We start from the raw sequence: 23,926 nt of genomic DNA on the forward strand, positions 1-23,926 counted from the left end.
ACAGGAGTCACAAATTCATCCAAAATGGATAAAATAGTTTATTTATAGTTTCATAATAAAGGTATGCCTTATCTTGCAAGACAACCGTTGGCAGTATGTACAACATACCTGTAATTTCCATGGAATGGAACAAACAAATCTTATAAGGTACACACTAATTTATCTCTGCAAAAAAAAGAGAAACATTCCCAGCACAGGCAAATCAAAGGGAAGGCTTTTCTTTGCAGAAACGACACCATTTAAGAGTATACAGTGTTATATACCACACACTGAAAAGGAACTTCCATCGACAAAAATAAAGGACAATGCCTTTAACTGCATTGTGCAACATTCAATATCAATGAGGGGATTTTTTTAACCACAATTTATTTAAAAATATTAAAAATAGAGGAAAATAAATAGCTGAAACTTTGAAATATCAAGCCAAACATAATGGGAGTTCAGACATCAGATTATATAGGTATATAGATATAAGGGTAAGAAATTCTTCTTGGTGCATGACTATAAATAGAGGGATTTCTTTGATTACACAACATTTCAAAAGACAAAACTTTTAGCCAACTACACAGAATAAGGAGGGCTGCATTTTGCATAACAGACAGGGTTTGTTTTTCCAAAAGCAACTTCACATTCTTTTCTGGAAAAATATTAATATTATTATTATTAAAAGGTAAGGTATTCCTACCCTTACCGTTTGTCAAAAGTCTCACACCTCCACCGGATTGGAGAGGTTGACCAAAACAACCAATAGGGAAAGGTTATTTTTGTAGCTTTACTCAAGTCTTGTCATCTCCACATATATGACTGGTTATTATGAGGTCTGAAAGGCATAAAGTCCTTCAAATCTGCAGAGCTGCCTCAATTTGGGGATTTTTAACTTTGTTGCTGGGCCACGAAAGGAGTGACAGGATGCTTGCCAGAAGGATAAAAGAAGGTAGAAGCGTTTTATACATAATAGCACCTCTCTCACACACGATCTCCACCTCGTCTCCTGGGCTAGCGCAAGAAGGCAGGGCTCAGTGCGGACAGGCAAGAGGAGCTGGGGCTGGTGGGTAAAAAGAGTCTGTCTAAGGAGCCGGGGTCCACCCAAATCTAGCTTAGCTCCAGGCGCAGCTTCTTCCTGTTTGGTGTCTCGTCTGATTCTGATTCAGAGCTGGAGTCGGACCCGCCATCAAAAGCGGACACGGCGCTCCCTTTGCGGTTTGTGTACAAGCTGCTATCGGAAGAGTAGTTGGTCTGGAGCTGAGTGTTCCCCTTGGCCTTCTCAAGTGCACGAACTGCAAGTCGTACACAAAGATAGAAACAAACGTTGTTTACGGCATCTGAGATTGAATCCACGTGACAAAAATGTGCGATACTTATTTAACAAGAGCACCGCTTACCCTGCTGCTCCAGCAGTGCATTCTGCTTCTTTAGATCGTCAATATCTTGCTGGTGGGTGTGGTTTTTTCGTCTCATGTACTGGATGTACTCCGTGGCTTTGTCTAGAATCTGTGCTCGGGAAGCCTGTTTAACAGAATTCTGTCAGGCCCGTGTGAAAAAGCAGCCAATAAAGTGCATGAATCTGTTATACAAAGTTCAGAGTGTGTTGCAATTTAATCTGGATTAAAATAAGAAGTTAACAAGAACTATTCCAGGAGTCAGCGACCTCGGGCAGATGGGTCAACGCTTGTTTTGTAGTACCGTATTAAACCAACAGCGCAGGCTGACAACAAATGTTGATGCCACAACTTTGCAGCAATGCAAACTTGAGCAACAGCGACTGTGTTTGTTAGAAATATGCAGTGTTAACACAGTATACAGATTACTAACCAGACTGAAAATCAGTGGCAGTGGGCAGTGATCAATTCAAATTAGAAATTTCTGGTCTAAATCATCTTCAGTATTAATCTGAGGTAAAAGAGTGAGTGCCTGCAGCAATCCGTAAAGGCTCTGTCATTATTTGGACCTGCATTTCAGTCAGTGGTGTTTGGGATCCTGTCAAAATTCATGGAATTATCAATGCAGAAAACAATCATTGGATATTTTTCCACCGTGCAGCCAACAGCTTCATTTTCCTAAATGACAATGATCCCAAACACACTGCGTACCTGGACAGAAAACAACGCAATTACAACACTCTCGGTCGTGGATTGGCCTCCCCACAGGCTGGACCTCAACATTATTGAAGCAGTGTTGGATCATCATGACAGCAAATGTAACAACAGAAAGCCAACATCCAGAGAAGAGCTTTCAATGAACTGTTCCTGAAGACTACTATAAGAAAGCTGCCTAAGAGAGTTCAGGCTGTGCTGAAGAATAAAAGCCGTCATACCACATAGTGATTTTCAAGCTCATTAAAACTGTACAGACTCTGTTTTTAACTTACATACTGTACTTTCATGTACGTTTGCACGTGTTTTGACAGAATTTCCCATTTTCCTAGCAAAATATAAAGAAATGAGGGGTGGCTTTTAGATTTGCATAGCACTGCATATCTATTAACTCCAGGTTGAGCATTATCAGCTTCAGTTTCACTTGTGATGGCAGACCAGCGCAGGTACAAGTTAAAAGCAAACGAAGATGAAGCAGCTGGGATTCAACACAGTACTACAAATCAGGCTTAACAGAGGAGAAAATGATCTCATCTCCATGTTGACACAACAACTGTACGTTAACTGCCTTTTGAACTTGAATAGTATTAAATATGAAATGGACAGCATAAGCAGAAACATCACTCTTCATCCAGCATTTATTTGGCAAAGCTGCCAGAGTTTACAGAGCTGCTTGCTTTGACAGCAGTGTCTACAAGCTTGTTAAAATCCACCAACGAGATGAATGATCTTGTGAATGATTATCAGACACGTCGTTGATATTTGGCGAGGCATCTGTTTCTACAAATAACAATTTCCTCCTTCCTCTAGGCATGACAGAGAGATGACGAGCATAGATCTGGATTCTGGGCCACAATATGAATGGTCTATGGCAATATATAGATAGTTTCCTCACCTTCTCCCCTTGTAGTGCAGGCACAGAGTCTCGTAAACTGTGAAAGCTGTCTTTAATGTGGTCCCTGCGTTTACGCTCCAGCGCATTGTGATGTGCTCGCTTGTCTGCCTGCAAAGGGGAGAGAGAAAGTTTAGGTCATTTACACAAAAACTACATACGTCCGCTTCTTTAACATACAGAAGTGATTTAAACTGCAGTAAGAGAAGGCCTCATCTTTAGACGGTTATTGCGTGTATCTGGGTTAATATCAATATATGCACACAAGCAGGAAGTATTTACAAGGACATGATATGTTTGCTTTCAGGGTTGCACCAGCAAATCTTAGTCGTAACTAAAATTCAACATTAACTCAGTCTCAACTCTTCCTTTGCCTTTTTTTCTTAACACGGACTGGATGATAGATAAAAAATCAAATTTTTTGTCTTAAAACAAGGTGTTCCTTGTTTCGTGAGTCACTAAGAGTCATGTAAGATCCGTTTGTGGTTAATAACTAGCTTTTAAATGTAGTGATTACAAATATGTGTGAAAATTTTCCAAATGAAGAGATGGGGAGAACATGCAAACTCTATATGGAAAGGCTGCGGCTAGATTTGCACCCAGGACCTGTGCGTGTTCTCCCCATTTCTCTGTGAATGTGAGCGCGAATGGTTGTCTGGCTGTCTGTGTTGGCGCTGCAAAAGACTGCCAGTCTGTACCCCACCTCTTGCCCTATGGCAGCTAGAATAGGCTCCCGCTCCCCCATCCACAACCCAGAACTGGACGGACGGGATGCAGATCAGGTAAATTCAAATATTGGTATGGTATTATTGTAGCTTTTTGCTCTTCTTTAAATTAACCTCATTCTTATTTTTTAGGGTTTTTTTTCTCACTGTTGTATATATTTGATAAAAGATGTCTCTCACTAAGTGAGGGTTTTACTTTAACTATTAACTCACTAACTGTACTATTTTTATTCTGTATCCTGTCGCTGGACTTTGTCTTGTGAGATCAATAGAGTGTGTATCTATCTATCTATCTGGGCGGCCGTGGTTCAGGGGGTTGGGAAGCTCATCTTGTAACCGCAAAGTTACCGATTTGATCCCCAGCTCACTCTGTTCTGATCGTTGTGTCCTTGGGCAAGACACTGCACCTACCACCTACTGGTGCTGGCCAGAGGGGCCGATGGCGCGATATGGCAGCCTGGCTTCTGTCAGTCTGCCCCAGGGCAGCTGTGGCTACAACTGTAGCTGCCTCCACCAGTGTGTGAATGTGAGAGTGAATGAATAGTGGCATTGTAAAGCACTTTGAGGGTCTCGAAAAGCGCTAATAATAAATCCAATCTATTATTATCTATCTATATCTCACTCATTACAACATGTTGCTAGGCCAGATATTAAAGTTAGTATAAAACGGATCATTTTTAATTTAGGTACTGGCAGAGATTAGAAGGAACATTTTACTTTCATTTTCTTTGTTTATTTAAGAGCAACACTACATGTCAATGGATATCAACGTAAAAATGTAGATTCAAACATGGCAGATTTGACTAAAACTGCTAATATCTCCTGAACACATCATGTAAAACTACACAAAATGCAAAAGACATAAACATATACATCAAAACAAACATAAACAAAGACAAATACAAACAATCTGCCTCACAAAGTTAAAGCTCATCACTTGAAATATGGATGTGAAATTTGAGCCTTTGCTGAAAACTGTTTTTAGGAAGCATTTCTAAACTTAATGGCTCAGTAGCGTTAGATGCACGGCACAATGAGGGCTTATGAAGCCTTACAGTAAATGTATAGGTGGCTCTAATAGGATCTACACTAGAGTTGGAATCCATAGTTCTGAGAAATATGTGGCCATATTTAGGTCATGCTCTCAGATTCATGCTCAATTAAAACACCACATCGCACTTTGGGGTGGGAAAATGCAACTGCTTATTGCAACACGAGGAATTCAAACCTGCACGCACAGTGGGCGTACTGATACATTGGCAGAGTGGTTAGTTGTAATGCAACTACAGCGCTGGATTTTTAGCAAGAAACCACAATTTAACAGGTAACAAGGGCTTGCAGAGAAATACTGAATAAATCGCCGGGCTTATAATCAAGAAAACACAATAACATGACATGAATTCAATTGTACGATAGGAGAACATCGAGTACTGTATTCTCATTGAGCCTCGGTTTGCTGTATTAAATGTGTGTGCATCATAGCCTGACTTAAATCACACGTCAGAGCTAAAGATACAACCAACCACGACACTTCAACCAGCTAGCTGTCAAGTATGCTAACTATATCTAGGTAGACGTGAAGGGATTACCCTTTTATGCAACGAATAAACAAGGGCTGCATTTAGCATCTAAACTAAATAAATAGTAAAAGCATGCGTGGTACAGCCGACAGAACCGTGTTATATTTCTGAAAGGAACATTATGTCCAAGCAAGCCGTCAGTTCACCTCTCAGAAGAGCTGACCTTGTGTCCTGGAAGAGCTTAACTGCTGTTTATGATTTGTTTTATTTCTGTTTTTTTCCCCATATTTGCAATTTTAACACAGAGTTTTATTTCAAGTTTTATTGATCACGTGACAGCAGGAATACGGTCCACCAGAACGAGTGATTTAAGTTATAAGAGCATAAAACAGCCCTCTTTATTTTGCTGAGCTGCCCCAAACAAACGACAAATGTCGTAGCGAGGCTACCCAACTTATTCACCAGTTCCGTGTGCGACTTTCATTTGAAAGCCAGCAATTAAGAGCTCAAACGCTCCCCCCTAACAGCTATCTCCATACAGGCTTCAAAACCTAGTGCTAGCCCAGAGAAACCCCCGCTAACTAGCTAGCACAATCATATAGCATATTTTGAGAGGAATGTGAGTTACTGTGTAGCTAACAAACTGGCTAGCTACTTCTAGAGGAAACAAAAAGACATACATCGCTGTCGACTTCGATGTCATCGTTTTCGCTCATTCTTCGATTTAAAAAAAGGTATGAGGGGAAAAAAGAAATAGAAAGTATAGCAAAAGCTGGAAGCAGATAATAAAACCAAGCACGGAACTCTGCTACGGCAGAGACATGACAACCAACCGCTTCTCCACACGTGATTCGCCTACACACATGCACGGGGAAAACATCTACAGCGCAGGCGCAGTAAAGCAAAGGCCTATGGTAATTGAAGTAACTTGGTCCAACACAAAGCTGATTTGCATATGTCATGTTTTTGGAGCTGAAACTATATTTCCCACAAGTCCGCGGAGTTGGGTCGCCTTCAAAATACATTTTATCCCCTACAATCACAGCAGCTTGGATATGAGAAATCTCAGTGTGGTTTCTCAAATAGAACATGATGTTCTTTGTTGTACTGTGGTATATTACAATGGCAGAAAAATGATTTAATCACCTGCTGAATTTGTAAGTTTGCTCCAGTAAAAAGAAATGAACAGCCTCTGATTTTTATGGTAGTTTCTTTGTAACGGAGAGAGGCAGAATATCAACCAAAAATGCAGAAACAAAAAAACACGTTACATAAAAGTTATACAATTATTTGGATGTCACTGAGTGGAATAAGTATTTAATATCCAAGCAAAACATGACTTAGTTCTTGGTGGAGAAATCCTTGTTGGTATGCATAGCGGTAAGACGTTTCCTGTAGTTGGTCATGAGGTTTGCACACATCTGAGGAGGAATTCTGGCCAACTCCCCTTTACAGAAATCCTTTAGGTATCTTGGCTGCTGTTTGAAACTTAAGCTCCCTCCACAGATTTTCTACAGGGCTGTGTGGAGACTGGCTTGACCACTCCATGAGCTTAACATGTTTCTTGTTTAGACACTCCTTTACTGCCTTTGTATGTGTTGGATCACTGCCATGCTGACCCATTCACAGCTCATTATAACATTTCTGAAGGAGGTTCTCATCTACATGTCTTTAATCTACATGTCTGTACTTTACTGTGTTTGGAGGAAGAGAAATGATGAGTGTGATCCAAAGAACATCATCCCTCTTCCTCCAAACACTTTCTCCCACGCCTTTTCTAAATCATTTAGATGTTCACTGGCAAACTAAAGATGCACCTTCTTGAGTGATTGGACCCTATGGGTGCGCCATGATTTCACTCCATTATGTGGTCGTCTTGGTGACTGTGGTCTAACTTCCCTTCATATAATAAACAAGCATCTCCCGTGTAGTTTTGGAATGACCCACCTTAAGACAGAAGGTGATTGATGGTCATTTTATATTTCCTGTTTCCGAATAATCACACTAGCAGTGATCACCATGTCACCACGCTTCCTGCTGATGTTCTTATAGTCCATTCCAGCCGTGTGCAACTCTACACTCTCATCCCTGACGTCCTTTGACAGCTCTTTGGTCTCATTCGTGGTGGTGGAGACGCTGGAATAGAAGAAATTGATTCTGTGGAGAAGCGTGCTCTATACACATAATGGGCTGAGATCAGTAATATCAGTAATTGATTGACTGATTGATTAAACACATTACACAAACATTATAAACTGCTTTACATATCATTGAGTCAAATACACAGACATCAGTCATTTTGCAGAATCTTGACTGTATATTTACATTATGATATCAGACATGACATATTAGCTTAGATTCAACAGTTTACTGTTCAAGTGGAGATTATTAGCAGTGTTGTGTGCGACAATATCTGCTCTTTTCTATTCCCAGCATATAATTATAAGGCCAGATGGTGGCCTAGCTCATTTCAGCTGCCCTCCCCCACCTTCTACCCATAGCTGTTCATTGTCAGAGCATACGAACTTCAAATAGCTGCAGCTTTGCAAATATACTCCTTAATAATCAGGAATGTTTAAGAAAACTAATCCTGATTAATGTTCACATTAATAGAAATGTCTGCAACACGTGTTTCTAAAAGGAGATGAAAGTTCAATAAAAAATATATAAATCAACTGAATCTTTGTGCTCAGTTAATCTCATTGAGATTCAGATGTCAACAGGAGGATATCAAGAATCAATTATTCATACTGCAAAATACCAAAAATACCCCAACATATCAAAGGTGAAGGCTGTCTAATGTTAACATGTTGTATTAACAGTAGAGCGTTAAGACATGAGTATCACGATAAGCTATTATGGCATATTGTGAAATGACCTATATGTTGTTTATGCTCGTGTTTGACAGTTTCTCCCACTTCCCCACATGACACTTCTACAGTCCTAATTGCTTTACAGCAAATCCTCAAACACCCTCACACTCAGTGCTTAACGGCTCGTTAACGCTGCTCATGCTTTTGCTCCGTCAGCTCCGAGTCTCTGCTCTTTCTCTTCTCCGGCACTGGCAGCTACTAAAATGGGGAAGGCATGATTAGATGATGTTCGCCAGCTGTGACAAGAAGCCTCCCCCTGACACCACACTGTAAACCCGCTACTCCACCCCTCCTCTCCAGCCGAGTCACAAACCATACCACCGCACCTATAAAGAAGTCAGTCCATCACTATATTTCTCAGTTTTCTAATTGAAGTTATTAGATCGTGATATACATTAAATGCACTCTTTATAAACGTACATGAAAAATAAACTCTTGCCTATTTGTCCTCTTTGCCTCCTAAAAGTACATCTGTGTTTGTTCATTCCTTGATTTTGTTTTACAGAGAAAGAAATGTGAAAATCATTTTGTTCCTTCTATTTTCAACTTGTCTTCCAGTTTCATTCATGTGGGTTTTTTTTTTAATGTTTGTTCTCTTTGGGAAAGCAACAACGACGATCAGTCAACACTAACACATAAAACTATTCATGAAATGAAGGCAAATGATTGAAGTGAAACGATTCATACATTTTATTTTCCAATGAACACAAGTTTTTCTCAAACTGCTGTCTGTTATCCAACTCAAACCTGACTCTAAGTTCAGGAAGTCATGTTAAAGAAAGCTCAGTTAAAGTTATTCAGCTTTCTTAAGTACTGCTAAATGGTGATTTCCATCAGTAATGATTCTTAACAGCATGAATTTGAATAAGACGTTGAAGCAAAGTTAATTTATTAGAATATTTTATTGTTTATTTGCCCCTGAATGAGGAAGATGAGGCTACTCTTGTCCAGGCTTAACTGAAGAAGCAGCTGAGTAGTTCTTCCACAAAAACCCAATCTGCATTTTCTTCTGTTATAGGCACAGCTCCTGCAGGTCTTTGTTCTGTGCTGTGAGGTTGGTCATCTCACTAAACAGATCTTCATGCTGCACCTCCAGTTTCTTAAACCTTTTCTCCAGTTCTTCTAATGTTTCTCATCATTCTTGTCTTGCAGCTCTTTGCTTTCTTCATGCATGTCCTTGTTCCTTTGTTGTTCATTTTCATGGACGGCTTGTCATCATCAGCAATTCTTCAAGTAAAGACTGCTCGTTTTTCTGAGATCGCTCCTGTCGTTGCTTCTCCTGCATTTCAGTATTTGCGCACTGGACTTTGTTGTACAGTTCTTGTAAATGGGTGTTTTTGGTCACCATTTCTTGGACTTTCCACTGCATATCTCTGCAATTTTTCTCCAGTTGCTGTTCCTCTTCCTCTAGTTCAGTGTTTCATTGTAAAATAGTCATAATTCTGTATTTTTCTTTTCAAAGTTTGGGAGGATTTGTCTTGGATCTTGCATAGCAGCTCTTGGGGTAAAACCTCCAGCTTGCTTCTTGTTTAAAAGTTGTGTATTTCTTCCCAGAGCTTCATTAAACATCACTTGCAAGCCTTCATTTTTTTTTCTCATCACTGTAATTTCTTGCATTTTTATCATTTCTGCACTTTTCTCTTCTTGCATTTGTTTCATCCTGTTCTCCAGGTCTTGTTTTACCTTGCAACAAATTTTAAATGCTCTTCTGAGGGCTTTAAATTCTCTTAAGTGAGCAGTGCTGGGGTGATCCCTTTGGCTTGAGTGATGTTGTCTCTGAGACATCCTGGTACCTCGATACAGTGACACTGTACAAGATCCAGATGTTTCCAAAGTCTTTTGTGGTCGATGCCGAATGTTTGACAGCTACGAACAAAGCTGTGAACAAACTGACGTGTTGCCTTTAAGTTTCTCTTGCTCGCTTATGAGTTATGAAGCTGTGTGATGCGCACAACTTCATAACAAAGTCCTTAACAAAGTACTATTTGTTAAGGAGCTTTATTTATTTATTTATTTATTTATTTATCTATTTATTTTATTTTTATTTATGTAATCATTAGTTTATTTCATCATTTTATAATCTGCTTTCATTCAAATCTCTATAAAATCCTAGCGCTTCATTAATGTATCAGTCACTTGAAGTATTCTTTATATTTTACTCTTTATTAATTAAGAGCAGTATCCGGATTACAACCAGTAATACTGGACTCTTCACCATTTAGTGTTAGAACTGAAGAAGCATCTCACATGAGAGGTGAAACATTTTCAAGAAACTTAAAGAAGTCCAGTCGCTTTTTCTTTCCAAGTTCCTCAGGTTACTGTGTCCCGCATGACTGAGAACCTACACAGACAGGTCCTGGTAAGGAATGCAGTGAAATAGCTGCAGGTGGGCTACCATGGACAGTCTGGGTCATATTCTACAGATTTAAAGGTATCTTATCTTATCTTATCTTATCTTATCTTATCTTATCTTATCTTGACAACATTTGTGTTCTGTCTAAAAAGCACACTGATAACATGTGCTGACACAAAGACCGTTAACTTTGCCAAGTAACCTCAGTGTTCTGCCTCGCTGCACAATATTAATTGCACGTCTGTTTAAATGAAAGCAAGGATGAATGAATTACGTGCCCCTTTGCCTTTATAAACAGATCGTTGCATTCCTTTCACATCATTGTGCCCCACAAAAGAGGATAACTTCACATAAAAGCCTGACTGAGGGGAAATCTTTGCATGAATCACAGATTTCTGGATTGCAGTGTCAGCCACCTACCATCATGTTTTTCCTGAGATCATGTGATAAATAAGGGAGGACAAAGTTGGGGGGGAGGGGGTAAGCACTGAGAAAAGCACTTGGACCACACAAGGCTAGCTGGACACAAGTGTGTGAGTGAGTAAACGCTGCTGCCAGTGGCCTGAAATTAAGGTAAGAAAGTGTTGTTTTTATTCACCTGTCATTTATTTGAAAAGGGAAAGACTGGCACCGATTCCAGTGTTTTAGTGTTGGACTGTGTTGTGTTGTGTATAAGACTTAAAGTTTACTCTGCTTGGAACTGGAGTTTGTTTCGAATGAGAGCAACGTACACTGCTAAAAATCTTGAATTTTACAGAACCTTCAATAAATAATAATAATAATGGAGTGGATTGATATAGCGCTTTACAATACCACTATTCATTCACTCTCACATTCATACACTGGTGGAGGCAAGCTACAGTTGTAGCCACAGCTGCCCTTGGGCAAACTGACAGAAGCGAGGCTGCCATATCGCGCCATCGGCCCCTCTGGCCAACACCAGTAGGCAAGTAGGGTAAAGTGTCTTGCCCAGGGACACAACAACCAGGACAGAGAGCCCAGGGATCGAACCGGCGACCTTCCGGTTACAGATGCGATTCCCAACCCCCTGAGCCACGGTCGCCCCATAAATAAAAAGGGATAAAGAGGCTTTCTTATCGTGTTATGCACATTCTGGCAACTCCAGTTAAAAAATTTAAAGAGCACTAAAAACACAATGCAAACAAATAAAAACAGGATCTAGAGTAAAGCTAGCACTGCAACATGTGCTTTCTTTTTTCACAGAACTGAAAACTTCTAGTTTAACACCACACACTGTCCACATTTTTTTAAAAAAAGGCTTGTTTTTCTCCCTGCAGAGAGCATGCCATGAATATTAAGTATCAGTTACTACTAGATACTAGACAACATAAGATACTTCACATGGCGGATGACAACAAAGAGGTTTAATTGCCCCAAAAGATCCTCTTTGTGCACACCAAGCAAACCTTTGGAGAGAAGCTCTAGTCTCAAGGATTTATCTTTGACAGTGCTTTAACCACTAAAGTTGTTAATGTTCGTAATCTAGCTGGAACTTGGAACTTGCAACCATGCACTTCAAACGGATTAGCACATTTCGACAGATTGCTGCAGAGAGCAGGCTTTTGTTATTTGCCCTAATAAAACCAATTTTTGATATACATCACCTAATTCTGAGTATAATACTTTTTCAAAATCTATGTGGGTGTAGATATACACGCATAGCATTGTTTACTACAATTCATCAAATGGTTACTAATCAGTATCAAGTGATAAAAGTTAGTTTTCCAAAAAATAAAAAAGAAGAAGAAGAAACAAAGTTTCAAACAGTTTTATGTAGCACTTTGACCTTCAGATCAATCTATTGACCTTGAAGGAGAGGTCAGAGGTCAAATGTGACATGATACTTTAAATCTTTATATGGTACTTTCTATATGCTGACGATACACAGTTCACTTGTAAGAATCAAAATTTTTAAGTTATAAGACCTGCGTCAATTTTTAACCAGTAAATCGTTCAGTTGACCTTGAAGACCTTGGTGGATGTAAGCCAAATTTTAATGTGTCCCTAACATGACCCCACTCTGCACCCCTACAAAGTTTTATCAGAATTCATTTAAAACTTCTGGAGCTATTGTGCTTACAGACATATTGTTGACCTTTAATTCTGAAATGTTAATGTCTTTATGTTTGCATTTCCTCTTCTTTCACGTGACAGGTGAAAGCCAAATCTCAGTAAAATCGCAACACTGGTGCAAGTGCTATGATGAACCTGACAGAAGTTCATGGCGGGAGCCTTTTTAATGAAGCAAATGCATCTGACAATGTCACCCTGGCCACCCTGAACATACAGGGACCAATAAACAAGACCGTCAATATACTGACTGTCCTCAACCTTTTTATCACCATGATATCCCTGGGCTGCACAATGGAGATTTTCAAAATTAAGGGCTATCTCTTCAAGCCAAAAGGAGTAGCCATTGCCCTGCTGTCCCAGTTCTGCATCATGCCCATTACCGCTTTCAGTCTTGCCAAAATCCTGCAGATGGAGCCCATAAAGGCAGTGACCGTGCTTATCTGTGGGTGCTGTCCCGGGGGAACCTTATCAAACCTTTTTTCTCTTGTTGTGAAAGGCGACATGAACCTCAGGTAAGCTGATGCTCCTGTTTGCAGTAATTGCACTGCTTTTAAAGTAAATAATGCAGTGAGATACTTTGCACATTAGTGCAATGATTTTCCTTCTTCACTTTATTGCCCTCCCAGCATCGTGATGACCACTTGCTCCAACATTGCAGCCCTGGGTCTGATGCCTTTGCTGCTGTATATCTTCTCTCAAGGCTTCACTGGATTGGAAAATGCCGTGCCGTACGCCGGCATCCTCACCGCTCTTGCTTTCACCCTGGTGCCTTGTGCTTTTGGCATCGCTATTAATCACTTCAAACCAAACACCGCAGTGACGGTCAAAAAAGTGAGACTCCCACACTCAGACACATGCCATCGCATGACTAGATTTAAGCAGGTTTCACAGCAGATGTTCAGATTTATAAGAGCAGTTGTTCTTATAAATTGCTAAAAAATCGTTTCCGGTTTCAGGACTTTGAAAATGACCCAGCCAAAAAAAAAAAAAAGTCAGTTTATTATTTTCACCTGTGGTTTTTACACTGTGGCATGAAATATCTTCAAGTTGTGTTTACCAGAACTGATTTATTGCACGCAGTTTGGGTAATTTGTGGCTTACGTTACCGGCAGAGTTTGTAAAACAAGAAGGCTTTCGTTTTTCACTCCTAATCAAAACCAGTTCTTGACTACTGTAATCTGTTTTCTCTTTTTCAACAGGTTGGTCTCAGTGTTTTGATCATCTCCAGCATCATTATTTGCATCCTGTCCTTCTATATTGTCAGAAATGTAATATGGATGATCCTCATGCCCGATGCTCTTATTGCAGCTTCACTGATGCCCCTGATTGGCTTTACACTGGGATATGTCATGTCTGTCTTATGCAGACTCAGTCCACAGTAAGTGAATACACACTAAGTGTTCTCCTTGACTCTAAAACAAGCAGGTTGTGCCTAAACTTTATGCTTCATGTTAAATCTAAACAGAGGCTCTCTGCAGTATATTCTGCTTCTCATACTGCACTGCTCTTGAACAATAGTCAGTGTTCTTGCACTGTTTATGCAAGAGGAAATAAGGCAGTTAATGTGTAAACTCTTACTGGAACTACTGCTGCGATGCAGTTTCAAAGAGAAAGCAGAACGTTTTTTTAAATATTGTCTTTCATGAATTGCCACTGTAAGCAGGTTTTATTTTTGCAATTTAAAATAATATTTTTGGTGGGGAAATGGCACCACAAGTGTACGCCTGCTACTAAACTGAAAGGTTCTCGTGATGTTTCGTCCTGCTTGATAGCAGCCAGCAAAAGATGGATACACAGTGGCCATAAATGGATGGACATGGCCAGCACCAATGCTTAGGAAGGCTGTGGCATTTAAATGATGCTCAGTTGACACCATGAGGCCCAAAGAGTGCCAAGAAAATGTCACTCACACCATTACACCATCACTAGCAGTCTGAAACATTGATACAAGGCAGGATGGAATTGTGATACTGCCATCCCACTGCCACAGCAGAAGTCAAGACTTATCAGACCAGGTGTCGCTTTACCAATCTTATATTGTTCAGTTCATGCACCCGTGCAAAATGTAGTCTCAGTGTCCTGTTCGTAGCAGGCTGGAGAAGCATCCGTTGTAGTTTTTTGTTGCTGTAGCCCATCTGCTTCAAGGTTCAATGTGTCGTGGGGCCGGAGGGTCACTGTTGTCTTCCTATCAGCTTGGAGCATCAACGAAGGCATTTTACTGCCTGGATATTTCCTCTGTTAGACCATTCTCTGTAAACCCTGCAGATGGGTGTATTGAAACCAGTAGATCAGCAGTTTTAGAAATACTCAGACCAGCCTAACTGGCACCAGCAACCACACCACATTTAATGCTCAGCTGGATCTTCAGCAGGTTCTTATGACCATGTCGACATTCAATGACATTTGCATTGAACATGCGTACCTAATAATATGGCCTCCATGTATTAATAAAAGTATGTTATGTTTCTATTCTACACACACACGCACACACACGCACACACACATTACAATACATTTCCCAGATACACTACCTAATTTAACCATCCCCTTCTGTGAAAATAGTGCCGCTATCTAATGTGTCTTGAGTTTGTTTTAGAACTTAGATTTTATGCTATTTATTTATCCATAACTATTGTTGCAATTCATTGCTGCCTTTTTACTGCTCTTTTTAAACCGTGTTGCTTATTGCACTGTAGAGGCTGGTGAGAAACAGTATTTCGTTTCAGGCTGGGTAACACCATACGAAATGACAATAAACTTGTTGAGTCTTCTTGAGTCTATTCAAAAGAAAAATGTGTATAGATGCAAAAAATGACTGTTTAGGAAATATTTAATTATATTTTTAGAAATCTTTAACTAACCAACAGCACATAGATAAATTAAGATTAGCTTCACCTCATCTAAACATATCAATAAAAAACTACTTCACACAACTGCAAAAAACAATCATAACCACATCTTTTACACTTTGCCAAAACTACTTGTGTTCTAATTACTAACCAATTTCTGCCCAGATTTGTGTTCACTCACATAAATAATTAACATATAAACAATTTACATATGAATGAGATGTTCAGTAGAACATATATTTTACAGCAGAGGAGGATTCAGCTCTCAAATTTAAAATATGTAGTCTCAAAAGTTAATAAAGAAAACTGCTTCACCTATTTTTAGATGCAGCAGGACCATCTCCATGGAGACTGGATGTCAAAACATCCAGCTGTGCGTTACAATCCTAAAGGTGGCCTTTCCTCTTGAGGTTATTGGGGCCATGTTTCTCTTCCCTCTGTTATACATCACATTCCAGTGCGCTGAGGTCTTTCTCTTCGCTCTGGGCTTCAAATGTTATCAAAGAGTCAAACCACCAGCTGAGGGTAAGTGTGACAGCTGCCTGCATGTTTTTCTGCAGCAAAGCTCCAAGGGGTCAGAGCAGATGCACTCACTCCACACTGTGATGTTCTGATCTGTTGAAAATGAGGTCAAACTAAATATTGTGTTACCCCTTTAATACACAGATACAGAAAAAGAGGAAGACCAGATTGTTGATCCTCAAGACAAAGAGGCGAAGCGACCATGAGAGCATCACTGATGATATTCCAGCGCTGGCGAAGGGTACAAGGAACAGATTCGTACATCAGAGAATAAAGCCACCCAGTGCCCTTACTTTATAAATGTCATCTGCCCGTTCAAAGATCAGGGCTGCGACACTGAAGGACTCTGTGTGTGTGTGTGTGTGTGTGTGTGGGGGGGGTCTCTTCATAATATATATATATATATATTTATTATATACATATACATCTCAGATGCAACAATAAAAAAAACTGTCCAACAGCCAACTGTAACACCTTAAATTATATTTAATTAAAATGACTGTGGGATATATACAGAGGAAACTTAAATCTTTTGGTTTTTACATATATTAAAATACCATTTTCACACAAAAAATAAAATCCATTCATCAATCCCAAGGTAAACTCAATGGACCACCAAACAAAGTGAACACTTAACATTACACAATCTGTACACTTATTTTTTGTGTTGGATCTTCCCAACCACATTTACAGTGTCACATATAACGTGCCTGCAGTAGATTTCAAAGTGAAGCTGCAAAGTGAAAATACCTACTTTTTAAGGTTTCCATGAGCTGTAGAGGAAAAAAAACAACAAAAAAGCAAAAGAAGCCATGGCTGATCAACAGCATTTTGGGCACAAATAAATTAAATACACCTTTTAACTTCCCATTTAGAACGAAAACAGGAATCCCCAAGCAGCCTGAATAAATTAATAACAAAATATTTACCTGTGTACAAGTAATGTGTCTGGCAAAGCCACATATAATGTCACTAAGCAGTGGAGGCATTTTACTGACATTCATTTTTAAAATTTCACAAATTATAGATACCTGTGCATAGAAGTGGAAAGCTAAGGCATTGGGGAGAGGGGTATGAGTATTAAGAGGAGAATATATTTGGAGGAATGAAGTATGTTGAATATAAACCCTGAATTCAGCAGTGTGAACTCTTGGGGAAGGAGGGGGGACAAAGAATTTTATAATATACAGTGAGACTCGAAAAATGTAAGTTATGATTAATCAGAAAATCTTTCAAGATGATGCTGTGAGCTTACATAACATGGACAGCAATTTATTTGACTAGCCTTTATGTATCATTGCGACCATGTTTCATGAATGGTGTGACGAGTGGTTAAAGAAAAGAAAAGCAAATAAGACAAATTACTTTATAGCTCCTAAGATGAGTTTGCGGCTTTGCCCAGTCAACTGAAACACAATAGACAATTTACCCCAACAGAACTGAATATAAACTCCCTCAGAAGTGCCTGCTCCTTTCTGCTTTGTTCAACATTTTCAAACTGAGTTTTAGATATTAGACATACATACATACATAGTGTGTGAAATGTCATGAAACTGTAAGCATGTATGTACATGTGAATCCTTTCTGTCTTCTCCTTTGCAATGGCCAGATGAACTCTGACTGACCCACAGCTTCCCTCGGGGCCTCTGTAGTTGAGTTTATCTATGTTGACAGCTGTGGTGAGAAACTCCTGCTCATCATTACAGGTTAGTCGCAAAGCTGGTTGTTTTGGGTAAGTCCAAAGGCTGCAGCATGTTTCAAGCCTCCTTCAGCAATGGAATATCTGTGAAGGAAAGACGAAAGTTTGATTATTACAACATTTAAGAAGTGTTTTAAATAAATACAAAGACATCTAAATAAATTTAGCTTCACCATCAGAGTAATCCATCTCAGAGTCCAGAGACAGGCTATGGTGGTCGCTTCCTCCAGACGGCCTTCTTTGTGATGAAGAGGTGCCTGCTGCAGCACCTGCGTGCTCCAAAGCCCAGGTAGAGGAAGAAGGAGATGAAGAGGATGAAGACGGTGGGACGGGATGGACCACAGCCATCTCAGACTGCTGCTGCTGCTGCTTGAGGGAAGAAGGCCTAGAGGGGCCAGCCTCTGGCGCTGTAGCATGCTGACCCTCCGACAGCACTATCTGAACTCGAGATTCTGAACTGAGAGCAGAAGCTCCACTGCTGCTCACGGCTTCCTCATATGAAGGTAGAGTCACCTGTACTCCCTCCACCATGATCGACACAGGCTGTCCTGACACGCCCTGATCGCGTCTAGGTGCAGAGGACAAGAACACAGTCACATTTTTATCTAGCTTCCATACTCTGCACCCTTTGTTCGTGGTCAAATTCAGGGGAATCTTTGGGCAGACTTACCGATGGAGAGACTTAAGTTTTGGCTGAAGAAGCACAAACAGCACAACCAGAAGCAGGATAAAAGCCACCGAACAAGCTGTGGATGCCACTATGGATAAAGTTGGCATCCCCAGTGGCAAAGTCGGACTGTGGTCTGTGGGGCAGACAAGCAGTTATATGGTTATCTGTGCAGATTTTTTAAATTATTAGCTGAAATCCATTTTCTTATCGTCACCTTGCTTCATAATGCAGCTTAGCTTCATTTGGCTGTCCCACTCCCCATACTGACAGGTAAGATATTTATAGTCTCCCTTGAGAATGTATCCTTCATTGCAGAAATACTCAATCACAGTGCCATGAGAAAGTCTTTGGCATGGGAAGGGGTGGCAGGTGAAGCCTCCGTTCTCTGGCTGATATGGACGCTGGCATACTGTTAAGGGTAGAAATAATAAATGAGTGATAGGATGACAGAACAGCAAAATCAAACGGAATTCTGAAATAACTGTTATACTGAGATAAAATGGGCAAACCATCACTATAAACACTGAAAAGAGTTAAGACCTAGCAGGACAGAGAAACTTTATTCCCATTATTCATAAATGCCTTGTTGTTGAAGGTGGTGAACAAACGATCTTGACAACAATTCTTACCTTACACCTAGCATTAACATGTCACTGGTGTTGTATGTAACAAGAAAATTACCATCACTGTGTATGCAGCGAGGAGACTCAGAGGACCAGTGTCCCAGTGTGGTGCAGGTGACAGTTCTGGGTCCATCCAGGAGGTAACCGGGATTGCAGGTATACTGTAGTGCTGTGCCAACTGGGAAGAAGCTCCTACTGGTGTCTGTCAGATTGGCTGAGCCATGCTGCACCATCGAGGGTCTTCTACAACCTTAAAAAGGAGATGATAAGGAAAATATAGTTGATAGCTGTAAACAGCTCAACTCCAGCAATAACTACAGGCTTTGTTCATAAAACATTTTCTAAGCTATAAAAACAGATGAAAGAATAAAATAGTTATAACAGATAAGAAAAGCCTTTTGATACAGTATGAACTGATGTATCAGCGAATCCCATTTTACCTTGCTCAATGAGGCAGCTGACTGGCATTACAGTGTCCCATTTCCCATACTGACAAGTGATGAATTTATAGTCTCCCTTCAGAATATAGCCGTCATCACAGAAATACTGAATCACAGTGCCATGAGAAAATCTTTTGCATGGAGAGGGGTGGCACGTGTAGCTACCATTTTTTGGCTGATATGGAGGCTGGCATACTGTCCATGAAAAAGAAAGAAATAGGATAAATGTATAGAAACAGTAAGATGTGTTATGTCTTATCTTATTTTATCTGGAATAATAAAAAAAAAAAAAAATCATTTTCTTTTAAGGATACAATGCACCTAAGAATTAGGCAAATTAAGAATTGATAGGAGGTTTGTCTTTACCATCACTGCGTATGCAGCGAGGAGGTTCAGAGGACCAGTCTCCCAGTTTGGTGCAGGTGAGGCTGGTGGGTCCAGCTGGCAGGTAACCAGGATCACAGCCATAATGTAGTACTGTGCCCACAGGGAACAAGCTCCTGTTGCTGTCTGTCAGATTAGCTGAGCCATGCTGCACCATGGAAGGTCTTATACACCCTAAAGAAGGTGGTGGCGGCAGGGGTAATTTATGTTATTCATTACATTTTTATTATTAAATACAAACACAAAATGCTTTACAAGAAATTGTAACAGATCAAGAGAAAATAAATATATTTGAATAAACACAATTAATTTGAAATTATGTCTTTCGAAGACTTTTTTAATTGCAGGGCAAAATGTGCATATGATAACCAGAACATCTCCACAAATCCAAATCTCCCTGGCATTAATTTGCTGCACGCTCATGTTTAGCCAATGTGTTAAACTTTGAAGAGATGGGATCAATCTAAGGACTGACCAACCTTGGCTTACACAGCTGATTTCCATGGGGCCGTCCCATTCTCCATCTTGACATGTCAGGTAGTTATAGTCTCCGCTGAGCATGAAGCCCTCATTACAGAAGAACTCGATCACAGTGCCATGGGCGAACAGTCGACAAGGGGATGGGTGGCAGGTGTAGCCCCCGTTATCCGGTTTGGAGAGGGGGAGGCATGCTAAAGAGAGGAGAAAAAAAGAAGAACAAAACAACTTATCTTTAAAAGTACTTATGCAGAAAAGTACTTATGTAAAAAAATCTGGCTGAAAAAATATTAGACAGCAAAGTGCAACATACATAAAACTTGAAAAGAACTGATGGTTTTTAAAAAAAGGGTTTAAATCATGAGATAAAGATGTTAGGTAAACTGCTCAAAACACATTAGCCACTCACTATTTTACAGATCATAAAGAAAGACAACAGTGGAGAGAATATCTTACCACCACTGCGTATACAGCGTGGAGGTTCAGAGGACCATCGTCCCACTGCGGTGCAGGTGAGGATGTTGGGTCCATCTGGGAGGTACCCGGGGTCACAGCTGTACTGCAATACTGTGCCCACAGGGAATGAGCCCCTGTTGGTTTCTGTGAGATTTACCCAGCTGTTCTGAACCATGTACGGCCTCACACATCCTGGGAAGAGAGGAAGAACTCAGAAGAATTTCTTTAAAACTGCTTTTTCAAGGCAACAAAGAGTTCAGATTGTTATTTCAGCTAATCTGAGGCGATCGTGACGTTTGTCTTGTAATCGGAAGGTTGCCGGTTCGAGCCCCGGCTCGGACTGTCTCGGTCGTTGTGTCCTTGGGCAAAATACTTCACCTACCACCTACTGGTGTTGGCCAGAGGGGCCGATGGTGCAATATGGCAGCCTCGCTTCTGTCAGTCTGCCGCAGGGCAGCTGTGGCTACAACTGTAGCTGCCTCCACCAGTGTGTGAATGTGGGAGTGAATGAATAGTGGCATTGTAAAGCACTTTGAGGGTCTCGAAAAGTGCTATATAAATGCAATCCATTATTATTATTATTATTATTATTATTATTATTATAATCTCAAATCTAAAAGTAAACTACTGTATGAGGTAAGGCCGCTTCCAGACACACTTTTTCACACCTTTTTGCAATCTTACAAATTTAATTCAAGATGATCACATGAAAACTATTTTCTCTGGATTAACAAAAGAAACAGCTGGACATATTACAAAAGAGGGAGCCAAATGTTACAAAACAAACTGAGTTATTCCTGCATGACTCACTGGTAATCCTGAACACTATTAAAAAGTACCTCCTAATGATAAAGACTTTTTAACAAATATAAAGGACCTTATAAATGTAGAGCAGAAAGGCTTTTGTTCCAAGAGACTGACTAATCTCAGCTTTCCAGAAAGTCAACGTGTCATTACAATCACTCTACTATGGAAGATACCACAATACTGTGTGTAAATAGAAGATTTTGGTGCAAGAGAGGCAAATTAGGAAAGGTCAGTGGATCACCAAAATCTGTTTAAGCTTTTCAAGACATTCACAATTTAATTAACATATTTATTAATTAACAAGTATCAATATATGATATATGATAACATCAGTCTATACGATCCATTTTTATTTATAAACCTCACCATGAAACTGAAAGGTATAGAGACATCATGGCTGCCTTTTAATTAGCCATGTACGGGCAGACGTTAGAGGTAATTAATTGATTGCATCCCTGGTGTTTTCCAGGTGAAACTCGTGGTGATCCTCTTCAGTGTTGATACATATGAAACAAAATTATTATTTTATTTATTGCCATCATGGTTTGATAACACTTTCATCTGAGGTATAATTGATTTTCTCCTTTGTTTGTGACATTTTTTTTTTTTTTTTTAAAAACACAGCTTTGTATCTTTTCCCTCCCGGTCTCAGACATGGCTGAACGGTAGCCATAGCCTCTTTGATTTAAGAAGCGTATACAGAGCCTTTTTAATGTTTCCAATGCAAATTCTTCAAATTGCCTAACAACTCAAGAGTTGAACTAGAAATTTAAGTATAATAATTATTTAGTTGAGCTATAAAGTTAATAGGTATGCTACACAGAGCTGCTTTATTAGGGCTACAACATAATACATCTGATGACATCTACTGTGTAGTAGATGGAGTAGGGCTACTGACTTCTAATATTCACCCATTCAATCTGTGTCATGATAAACCTAATTTAATAAGTCTATTGTGAGAAAAAGATGTGAACATAATAAATTCTGTCCCATACCTGACCCCTGCCCAGTGGACACTACAATCAGAAACAGCAGCAACAGGAAGGACCGTTTAGTGGCTGAGGTGTGGGCCCAAAAGGCTTTTGATATTGACTCTATCATTCCATTGCACATCTTCCCCTTCAGAGTCAATTCAACCTGGCAGAATCAGAAAATAACATTATTACAAAACTGTCGATACACAATGCTTTAAAGGTTATCCTCCACAGCCTCTATATACTGACACCTGCTTGGTGCAGGTACACTGCAGAGCTTGGGCAGCTGCCAGCGAAATGGGTGTGATTATGGGGAAGTGCTACAATGACAGCACTGTAAAGATATTGGTATTAGCATCTGGCAGAAGAGCATTAAACGGAGAGCAAAACCAAACACTCGCTTTCATGCGTTAAATATACATTATTTAAGAAGCAATTGCTTCATCTAAATACATACGACAGATAAAATATAACTACGGTGGTTCCGTCTCAGCGATTACACACCCATTTTCACTGTTTCGTTTTTAGCATTCGCAGCTCCCTTTAATAACGTTACAGGACAAGGCCCGGACAAAAGATGTAATTTTTACACAAATAGTATAAAATGTTGATAAGTGGGTACCGCTTGTGCTATAGCCAATGAAAATGTATTATCCGACAAAGTATATCATCTGATTTCATTGTTACTGTAGTTCAACATTTACCGTTTTAGCTTGCTAATGCTAAATAGACAGAAACTGCTCACTATTAAACGTTACTCACCACTAAAACACGGCCTCGAAACCTCCAACGTCGCACCCTCACAGAGCAGACATAAATAAGCAATATTCCAGCTACGCCGAAAGAATTTAATTCTACAACAGAAACAACAAAATATATGATTTAACGCGCCGAGCGTTACCGCCCCAGCTAAGCGCCAGCTAGCTCCAAGCTTGACCCGCTACGCTAGCTAGCCGCATTGATTGAAGCGTCAGCTGAGCCGCCTGGATTTCGTTCAGTAGCCATAGTAACAAATGTCCATAGCTACCCCATCAGAGGTGATTGCGTCCTTAGTTACCAAACATTTAGCGGAAAAGTCTTTGACTGTAGTTAGTTATTTAATGGTTACAAATACACCCTTGTAACTTTAGCATTGAAGCGCTGCTAAAAACACACATTATGGAAATCACCAGAGGCACTTTAGATGACATTTCCCGACCTGCGTCGAGCGAGCAAACAGCTAGCCGCGTGTCCAGCGTATCATTACCTCAAAGTGGCAGAATTTGTCCTACAGCTCCATTTTCCCTTGTTGTTTTGCCCAGCGATGCTCCTGATGCTCAGGTAATTAACTAAACACGACATATTAGCATTGTATATGTCATTGGTGTGCATCTCGTAACTTTAGACTACAATTTCCTGTAGATTCCGAACAGCTCTGAAGAGACTACAGGCCACTCATCAGTCACATGTCCTGGCAAAGGTAATAATTCCACACA

General features: G+C 40.0%; 4 protein-coding genes across 10 annotated transcripts in view; 2 read left to right on the forward strand and 2 right to left on the reverse strand.

Moving 5' to 3' along the window:
* Positions 1-14: 14 nt before the first annotated feature.
* On the reverse strand, positions 15-6,095 carry LOC120740352 (protein max-like). 2 transcript variants are annotated; one of them, XM_040042659.1, is made up of 4 exons: positions 5,911-6,095; positions 2,989-3,096; positions 1,383-1,521; positions 15-1,277 (listed from the first exon to the last, which is right to left on the reverse strand). In XM_040042659.1, exons 1-4 carry the CDS (start codon positions 5,944-5,946, stop codon positions 1,093-1,095), a joined length of 468 nt encoding a protein of 155 aa, XP_039898593.1. In that variant the 5' UTR covers positions 5,947-6,095; the 3' UTR covers positions 15-1,092. The 2 variants fall into 2 exon arrangements, with proteins under 2 accessions (XP_039898593.1, XP_039898594.1); XM_040042660.1 differs by having other exon boundaries at positions 1,383-1,506; positions 5,911-6,094.
* Positions 6,096-10,936: 4,841 nt separating this feature from the next.
* Positions 10,937-16,364, forward strand: LOC120739848 (sodium/bile acid cotransporter-like). Its single transcript, XM_040041771.1, has 6 exons — positions 10,937-11,029; positions 12,632-13,062; positions 13,177-13,381; positions 13,750-13,928; positions 15,725-15,924; positions 16,066-16,364. The coding sequence occupies exons 2-6, from the start codon at positions 12,677-12,679 to the stop codon at positions 16,125-16,127; spliced, it is 1,032 nt and encodes a 343-aa protein (XP_039897705.1). The 5' UTR covers positions 10,937-11,029; positions 12,632-12,676; the 3' UTR covers positions 16,128-16,364.
* A 27-nt stretch (positions 16,365-16,391) lies between these two features.
* On the reverse strand, positions 16,392-23,896 carry LOC120739846 (sushi domain-containing protein 4-like). 2 transcript variants are annotated; one of them, XM_040041765.1, is made up of 11 exons: positions 23,698-23,896; positions 22,473-22,614; positions 20,671-20,862; positions 20,217-20,408; positions 19,720-19,911; positions 19,354-19,548; positions 18,972-19,163; positions 18,505-18,699; positions 18,291-18,423; positions 17,794-18,188; positions 16,392-17,704 (listed from the first exon to the last, which is right to left on the reverse strand). In XM_040041765.1, the coding sequence occupies exons 2-11, from the start codon at positions 22,588-22,590 to the stop codon at positions 17,679-17,681; spliced, it is 1,830 nt and encodes a 609-aa protein (XP_039897699.1). In that variant the 5' UTR covers positions 22,591-22,614; positions 23,698-23,896; the 3' UTR covers positions 16,392-17,678. The 2 variants fall into 2 exon arrangements, with proteins under 2 accessions (XP_039897699.1, XP_039897697.1); XM_040041763.1 differs by lacking the exon at positions 23,698-23,896 and adding an exon at positions 23,214-23,320.
* Positions 23,584-23,926, forward strand: part of fsip1 (fibrous sheath interacting protein 1) — a 28,403-nt gene continuing 28,060 nt past the window's right edge. For all 5 annotated transcript variants that reach the window (XM_040041766.1, XM_040041769.1, XM_040041767.1 and 2 more), the window contains exons 1-2: positions 23,584-23,771; positions 23,853-23,910. In XM_040041766.1, coding sequence (XP_039897700.1) covers positions 23,610-23,771; positions 23,853-23,910 — 220 coding nt within the window. In that variant the 5' untranslated portion in view covers positions 23,584-23,609. The remainder of the gene's footprint in view (positions 23,772-23,852; positions 23,911-23,926) is intronic.

Source organism: Simochromis diagramma, unplaced genomic scaffold, assembly GCF_900408965.1.
Source record: "Simochromis diagramma unplaced genomic scaffold, fSimDia1.1 OVJJ01000304.1, whole genome shotgun sequence".
Classification (NCBI taxonomy): domain Eukaryota; kingdom Metazoa; phylum Chordata; class Actinopteri; order Cichliformes; family Cichlidae; genus Simochromis; species Simochromis diagramma.